At 35.5% G+C, this 9,405-nt stretch overlaps 1 protein-coding gene across 2 annotated transcripts in view; it reads right to left on the minus strand.

Moving 5' to 3' along the window:
• Positions 1 to 3,803: 3,803 nt before the first annotated feature.
• Positions 3,804 to 9,405, minus strand: part of LOC112512519 — a 23,519-nt gene continuing 17,917 nt past the window's right edge. For both annotated transcript variants that reach the window (XM_025118521.1, XM_025118520.1), the window contains 2 exons: positions 4,803 to 4,911; positions 3,804 to 4,175 (listed from right to left, as the gene is read on the minus strand). In XM_025118521.1, the coding sequence (XP_024974289.1) occupies positions 4,066 to 4,175; positions 4,803 to 4,911 (219 nt within the window). In that variant the 3' untranslated portion in view covers positions 3,804 to 4,065. The remainder of the gene's footprint in view (positions 4,176 to 4,802; positions 4,912 to 9,405) is intronic.

Consider the following 9,405-nt stretch of genomic DNA (forward strand, 5'->3'; position numbering starts at 1 on the left):
TATATATATATATATATATATATATATATATATATATATATATATATATATATATATATATAGGGAGATAATCAAATGATAACCACAAAAGGTCAAAAACTCGTAAGAACGGACATAAAAATATTTTTATATGATCTTTTTTATTAAAAACTATAATTTAAGATAATGTTTCACATATATTTGTTTCAAAATGTGATAGTTTCATATATACTTGTTTCATAATATGATAGTTTCACATGTATTTGTTATAACTATAAAAATTTATTATAATATTAATATTTGAAAATAGAGTTCAACTTTTTTTATCTCCCAATATGGGAGCCGATGTCGATGACCTCCATTTCTTTTCAGTATTTTAATGATGAATTAAAGGAGAAAACACCTCCATTTTAGTATTTATAGCGATGGACCGTAAATGCCCTAAGGATAAATTTATTGAAGATCAATTCTATGAAGGGAGTTTGTATAAATGAACCCACATCTATATGTTGAATTGAACTTCATATCAATTTCATACTTACAGATAGGGAATCTAGTCACTCGATTTATTCAGAATTCACTGATTAAATTCGGATCGAGTCAGGTTCAAAATATCAATACACTCTCGGGTTTGATTTTAGACCTTCATTAGCCTCAACTGCGCAGTGAGTCAAAAATGTCTCTTCATATTAGTGTCCTTATTGGCAGATTTCGTGTACGGCTGATTGAGGTTGTCGGTAATCAACGTTTTATCCAGATAATTTTTTACAATATTATATATCGGAGTTACAAATTTATTTATATTGAATTATTGATGTCCTTTCCAACTAAAGACACTAAAACCATGAAGCATTGAGAAACATGTTCATATGTGATGTGCCACTAATAGTCTAATACAAGCTGCAATTAAGGAGCAATAATGGACGTAAAGGTGTGTATGAATTACTAAAGTTGTTACGATTAAGCTAATGAATTCAGAAAAAAATTCAAATATGTAAATCCGTCCGTATTATAATTTTAAAAAAATAGAGAATAAGTTAATTACAATTTTTAGAAACAAAATATGTTGTATTATTGATTAAACTTGAATCAATAAATAATTTGAAAAAGTAAGTTTACCGTATTACCGTGGTACACAACTTCTAATACCACGTATCAACCAAGTTTTAATAGTTTGTACGATATTACCAACCAATTAAACTGCTAACGACTAAATTGGTGCGGTTGGTACGAGAATTGGTTGGTTTGTCTTGGTACAAATTTGACACCCCTAGGTTCGATCCTAGACCCCCCAATTAGCCTCAGCTACTGAGTGAACCAAAAATGCCCATCACATTGATGGCCTTGTTGGTGGGATTCCATGTACGATTAATTTGGGTTGCCGGTAATCAACGCTTCATCCAAATTGTCTTTTGCAATATTATAAATAAGTTGTAAAATAAAAAAATTCTTAAAATTCCTTATCTATTGCATACTAATTTGGACTTCATTTACTATTCACCCATTACTAAATTTCTTATGATTGTGCTTGTATATAAATATCATGATATGGATATCTTTTTGATGTTTGTAAGTGGCATGAAATCCGAAAAATACATGAATAATTAATTGAAATGATAAATTAATTAATTGAAGAATTGAATTAATATGTTAGATGAATCCAATTCAAATAACCAATAGTAATATTTAATGGTAGAAACCGACGATCCAATACTATTTGATCAATTGATCAAAGTTACCTGGAATAAATTAGTTGGAAAAATCCAATATTTGATAGATGATTGGATTGGAATCGGTATTGCCTAAATCTATAAAAGGGTTGTTCTCTGTCAGCACGACTGACTCAATCAGCAATCAATACATTTACTTTGTAGTAATGATGGGACACTTGCTCGGCTAGCATTAGAATCACACTACACTATATTAATATGACGGCATTTAGGGTTGGTTCACGTGAGACCAACCTGTTTTCGTGAGATTCGTAAGAGCATGTTTTTACACTTGAAACTTCACAGCATAACATTGTAAAGATAAAAAAATTTCGAACCTTCACAACAAAAACACTATGAAGGTTACATTTACAGTGTTTTGCTGTGAAGTTCCAAGTGTATAAAAGTGGTCTCACGGGTTTCACGAAAACAATCTGATCTCATATGATCTCAAGTGTATATATATATATATATATATATATATATATACTCACAGTTAATGAACATATATACAAATGAGTTATATAGAAGATGATGAATAAATTGAAAATACGTGTATATGAAGAGAGTGCGTGATCGTGTAAAACAATCATATTAAATAAAAGAAATAAAATGATATCGGGTTGGGTTGGGTTCAAATAAAATGAACTTAATATTAACCAATTAGCTACGGTTTGAAGATTTTATAACTCTATTAGACATTAGATTGAGTTTAACTTAATATCAATCAAATACCTATGGTTTGAAAATTTTACAACTCTATTAAATATCAAATTAAGTTATTTCACATTAGATTATGTTGAATTGATCGGGTTTTTGAATACCTTAAAGTATATACCCTTATTTTTCGAGCTTACTACAAACGCCACATCGCATATGTAAAAAGTAGCATTTTCACAAGTTCGAGGAGTTTTTTCCTATCATTTTCAATTATACACTTAATATTAATTAAATAATTTTTTTACTTAATTTATAAACACATCTACTCATACCCAACATCACACCCCTTCTTTTTACAGGTCCACAAATTGCAAAAAAGCTAAAAAGTTGTTTCATTTTCCACATGAGAGCGAAAAGTTTTGGGGTCACACAACTCATAACCAAGGCCATTTCATTTATTAAGAGAAATATATATATATAGGGTTGGGTTCACGTGAGACCAGTCTGTTTTCATGAGACCCGTGAGATCACATTTTTACACTTGAAACTTCACAGCAAAAACACTGTGAAGGTTTAAAAAAGTCGAACCTTCACAGCAAAAACACTGTGAAGCTTACCTTCACAGCATTTTGCTGTGAAGTTTCAAATGTAAAAAGATGATCTCACGGGTCTCACGAAAACAAGCTGGTCTCACATGATCCCAARTATATATATATATATATATATATATATATATATATATATATATATATCTCGAAAACAAGAGTAGACTATGGTCTTCATTCCTATAGTTTACAATTCATTGCTGTTTTTATTTTTCAGACTAACTTCATCAATGGTTTACCGTTAAGTATAAAGGATGAAAACAACAATAAGTTATGAAAAAAAACAATAAATCGCAAATCATAGGAACGAAAACCGTAATTTTTTTTTGAAAACCGTAATTTTGAGACCACAAGAACAAAAATAGCAATTTTTAACCAACCACAGAACAAAGAAATACTCAAATTAAAGTTTAGAGTGAACTACATTTTTGGTCTTACAGTTTGATGTTTTTACCTGATCTTGTCTCTATTTTGACAACTTAATGTGTTGGGTTCCCGTGGTTGCATTATTTTAAAGAGACGGCTCCTTGTGGTTTCATTTTTTAATGAGTTAAGTCCATGAATAAATTAACGAGTTGGGTCCTTGTCGTTGCATTAGAGACCCCACTCGTTAAAAAAATACAACTACAAGAACCCAACTCGTTAATATTTCAAAACAAGGACAAGATCCATTAAAAACACCAAACCATAGGACAAAAGATGTGATTCACTCTATGGACATGACTTGGGTGGTTAGTGAAAACAATGGTAGATAATTAACTAAAACCATTAAAACACATAAAATGGTTTCTTTCACCGGCATTTCTAGAGGTCGAGGGTTTCAACCTCATTAAAAGCGGGAATGATGTGTGACTTCCATTTGCTGTATATAAATATTAGTATATGAATAAAAAAGATACCGAAACAGTGGAGTCCAAGTATTTGATATAAAAAGAAATCAAGTGTGAACCTTTGGCTTTATATTTGTTTCTACTCTCCTTGTAGAAAACAAGTTGCAGAGAGAGAAAACTGAAACCATGTGCAACTTACAGCTAAAATGATGGCCATATATTTTGGACCCCAAACTACCAAAATGTTTAGGCTTTATGCTGTTAATATGTATGTACCTGGGCTCACTTAGCTGGTGGCATAGCATTTGAGACCTCATATCTATATAAATCTTCATCTTCGATAATAGGCGGTATATTCCACGTCCCAAGAGGCGGACCCAATAACTTCCCACCTGAAACATAAACGTCCAAAATACGCTTGTTGAGAATATAAACCAAATAGGCGATATTTGGAAACTTACCTGATAAACTAAATAGATGTTGGCTACAGAAAAGCTAGCTGTTAGTTGAATGCCTCTGGTAAAAACAAGTTGATAGTTTAGATGGTAACGCAAAATGACTTTTTAAAAGGACTTGTTGAAAGCATTACTAGATTCTAAAATATAAGGGGCATAATTGGAACAAAGAAAGGGAAAAGAAAACCTAGAGCTTAGTGAAACATCATATGAAGTAGCTTTTCAAAAAGCTGATTTACCCAAACAAGTTCTTTTTATTCAATAAGGTCGACGTATGAAATTTGCTTGGTGAATATAAACCACATGCAACAAATTAGGCTAAGTTTGGTGTTGGCTTGGTAAAAACAAGTTGATGATCTAGACGACAATCTAAAATGACCTAAAAGAACATGTTGAAAGATTACCCAATTTCAATATATAAGGGGCACAACCGGAAAAAAGGTGAAAAAAGCGCCTGCAGATTACTGAAATGCTATCTGAAGTAGTTTTTTAAAAAGCTGGCTTATAGGTTTGCTTATGAAACATGGTCTTAATATACTAGTTGTTGAAGTAATTAGTTGTAACCTTCTTTCGTGGCTTCTTCACATCGTTTTTGATATTTGAGAGAGAGTTGAGGATCCAAAGTGCTAAGTAAGCAGTTGTACTTCTCCTCGGCCTCTGTTATTGATTTTGCCTGGTCACATGAAAAGCTACATAAGTTAACGGAACAAGAATATACATACATAGATGTAAATAAGTGACCAGAGATGGTAAGCCTTGGTATTCAAATTCCAATATTTTCTATATCTAACAACCAAGCAACGACCTAAACTCATTTCATAATATCCAGTTACCAAATTCAAAACTCACTCACAAGTTTCTCCTCTTTAGTTACAAAGAATCTACGGACAAGATTCAATGCGATTGTGAGATTTTGAAAGAAAAACCCACATCTCGATTGGGTTTGTTTGTCTTGATAAATAGTCTTATGTGTGCAAGTGGATGGTGGTGGCGATGAGCTTTGGTTCTTGGTTTTGCTAATGATATGAAGAAATTCTCATATCTTGAGGTCGGACAGAATACTTGGTAGAATTGCACTCGTTGAAGCTAAGAGATGGCCCAAGTTTGGATCCATCCTTGGCCATCCTACAATGACATACAAAAAGTCAGATAGATTATGAATACTCCTCTATGATCAACCCCACACATAAGATTAATGTTCTATTTATTCTTGTTTCTTAGTTTTAGTCATCTTCTTAGTCATCTTTTAACATGACTAATCTCCCAGTCCCAGAGCCCTCCCTTTGTTAATCTTTACCCGTCTTCATCTTTCTATATGATTGGATTAGTGTGCTCTGTGACTGCCGTCTATGCACGGATATCTCACATCAGAAAACCATCCTATAGAGAAGAAATTGAAGATATAAGCCAGAGATTCTGCTAATTTGCACTTTCTTGTTTCCATCTTCCTTGTTAGTAGAGTTCGTAAGTAGACGTAGAGAGAAGTCACAGCGTCTCAACAACAGGATAGATAGAATAAGGAGTGCTAAACCAAGTCATGAATCAAGACCATAGCTTATCACGTTCTTCTTCTAGTTTTAGACAGTCTTCTGCCTCTAAAATAGACCAATTATATGAAATTTCTTATGTCCCAGATGATTCTAGAATACCTATCACTAAACCAAGTTATGACGTTTGCTATTGTCAAGAATGCCTACATGAGGTATACCGAGTTGAGTATGATGAAGACATTCCAAAAAGGAAGGGTTCTCAACACAAGCTAAAAAAGAGATATGAAGCAGGAGAACCTACGGTACGGTAGGACTTCTTGGTGAACCATCAGGAAAGTTCGACTATTATGTTCTCTATGGAAAATCTCCAATCACGACCTGTGAAGCTTGTCATAATCCACTCCCTAAAAGTCCCCAAAAGCGAGCCCAAAAGGAATGTTGTGTCATCACCCCAACAACATCATCATCCGAATACCAAGCTGAGTTTTTCCCCCCACTAAGCCCTTTTGAAAATACTCAGCAACGAACCAAGCATGAGTGGAAAATAAAATCACCCATGACCATAAGCTCTACAGGTATCTCTGATTCCATCACTGCTGTTGAAGCCACCCTCAATTCGCAGAGTGAAAATGTTAGTCGCTCAGAACCAAGTCTTGAGAACAATCCTAGCTCAACAAACGAAGTCCATGAAGACACAGGAAACCCTCACCACAAGAGTTCAATCTCTTGAGGGAATGATCAACGAGATCAAGATCAAGATGCAAGAACTCCATAACGAACTACTCCAATTAGTTCGTGACATTCCTCCTTCCCAACCATCAGCCACCCTCGCCCAAAAAGAAGCAGAAATGAAGTTTCTTAAAAAACCAACTTGTTGATCTTGAAAGACTGCACAAACAACAAAGGATATCAACTTCTGTTGATGATCCATGGAGATTACCCTCCACACCTTTTGTCAGAACATCTTTCGATCCACAACCACCCCCTCCACCACCACCTAGACAAAATTCCCCATCCCTTTCGTTATGGTCCACAGAAAAACAAAAACTGAAGGCCAAAGCCTCCCGATTCTCTACAGGATCATCTCTAGCTCCAAATAGGACAGTGGTAACCTCGACCACAGAACCTATGCCTGATGATACTTCGATGTCGGCCTCCTCAAAACCCCCAAATGTCTTCCCGATAAATCAACCAAACCCCATTTCTACATTCCTTTAATCATTAGCCCAATGCCAAAAGAACCCAAATTCCATAATTGTTGTCCCAATTATCAACCCTGTACCACATGAAGAAAATGCCTTTGATCCCGCTGAAGCCTTTGAACATTTGTTCATGATGGAGCCAGAATCCACTGTACGAAATGATTCGGATAGTAATAATGGCCCAGAAGATGCCGCCTCCAGGACGACACCACCTAGAAGAGCCAAGACTCCAAAAGGTGACTCAAAACTACAATTCACCTTTGATGATATCCCACCGTCCCAATGCCGAGACAGAAGCATAGAGATGTTAAGCTGGTGTTCAACTGAACTTCAATTCTATGACATTGGCACAGTCATCAAAAGATTCCTAACCAGAACTCAAGGTCACCTCCGAGATTGGTACAAGAGCCTTGTAGAATATAGACAGATCCAGATCCAACAATCACATTCTCCTTAAGGGTTCATCCATATAATCTATACGGAATTCATTGGCAACCCCGTCGAGCACACAGCCCAGGCAAGAGACGATTTCTTGAAAATGAAGTGCTGCTCATTCATGAAAAAGGACCTTGAAAGACATTATGATCGAATGTCAAAAAGATTCTATTGCCTTAATGGTGTCGACGATACAAATCTCAAACAAGTCTTCATAAACTCCTTCCCAGAGTCCCTTGCAAATGAGGTAAACAAGTTCCTAGAATCAAAAAAATGTCTCAGTCGCACAAACCTCACTTGGTGGGCTTTATCAATTGATACTCAACGCCCTCACCAAACTCTGCAACCAAAAAAGATTCTTATCAGACATTGAAAAAACGGGTAAGCGACTTGGAGCAGCCTGTGATGAAAGATACCTCCAAATAAAATGCAAAGACAAATCCAATTGTGAATGTTCTCATAAATGGAAGAAGTCTCATTTCAAGAGGTTCAGAGGATCCAAGCACCCATTGTTCCTTCAAAAGAAGAAAGTCGTTCTCTTGAAGGAAGAAGTGGAAATTCATGAGGAAGAAATCACGATGAGGAAAAACCACTGACAGATGTTACAATTGCCATAGAAGAGGACACTTCGCCAAGGATTGTAAAGATAAGAAGAAGTCTCAAGCACTAATTCAGACACTTAGCAAGATTGAACCAGTCGATCTTTCTGATCTTGAATCTTTATACTCCCTTGATGATGAACCAGCGGACCATACGATATGCACGATTACCTATTCTGATTCTTCATCTGAATAAGAATACAACTTAGACTATTCAGAAGGATATTTTGATATCGGAGTATTTATGGCAAAAACTCTTCCACTTCCTCATATTTCTCTCCCTACTCAAAACCCCATTACCCCTCAGATACTACCCTTACAAAAAGCGCAGCCAGTACCATTAGCAAAAGTCCACCTGCTTACTTCCACATATGCCAAACCCATCCCAGTTATTGCATTCTTTGATACAGGATCCTCAGTTTCGATATTAAATCCTGACATCCAGCCTAGTAATTACCGAAAACCGCATCATCAGCACTTCTTAGCAGCCAATGGTGACACGTTCGTCATTGACATGATAAGTATCCCGGTATACATTAGACTCTTTCCCAAGTGCGTCATAAAAACCAGATTGTTGGGATCAAATTTACATGGAAAGGATCTACTGATCGGGTTCGATATCCTCCATAAACTACCGGGTTGAGATATGCTGAACAAGGTCTCTGTTATAAGAGTTTTCTAAATCATTGAAGTCCAATCCAAAGGTTCTACATGACCTCTACTCTTACCATGGAAACTCTCAAACAACAAATTATCCAGACCTCTTGTGCCTCCAACCATGTTGAGTTCCTTACAAAAAATAAAAACCCATTATGGTTAAACCCTTCATTCCTTGTTACCCTCTCATTCAAACAGAATGAAGACATGAACCCAACAAAAACAAGCCATCCCGGAATGAATCCTGACCGTTATCAACTTGCAGTTCGAGAATGCTCAGAACTCATTGATCAAGGGATAATAGAGCCGACTACATCGCCATGGGCATGTGAAGCGTTTTATGTCAACAAGAGAAGTGAACAAGTTCGTGGTAAATTAAGATTGGTGATAAATTATCAGCCTCTCAATCACTTCTTCCCCAAAAGAAGTCGTTGTTCCAATCCCTGGCAGATGCAAGAGTACTATCTAAGTTTGATCCAAAAGCCGGATTTTGGCAACTCGGCATAACTCCTAAAGACAGGGCAAAAACTGCCTTCTGTATTCCAGATCATCATTACCATGGAAGGTGATGTCGTTCGGGTTAAAAAACGCTCCATCAGCTTTCCAAAAGGCTATGGTAAAAACATTTGAACCCATTCTCCACAATACGCCGGTATACATTGATGATATCCGCTTATTCTCTCCGGTATACATTAATATCAAATCAACTATTTAAAAGTTCTCATTTTTTATGTAATTTCTCTAATTAAATTTTTATTATAATTTAATTTAAGTTTAATAATGA

Source organism: Cynara cardunculus, assembly GCF_001531365.2.
Source record: "Cynara cardunculus var. scolymus isolate 2C chromosome LG 5, CcrdV1, whole genome shotgun sequence".
NCBI classification, from domain to species: domain Eukaryota; kingdom Viridiplantae; phylum Streptophyta; class Magnoliopsida; order Asterales; family Asteraceae; genus Cynara; species Cynara cardunculus.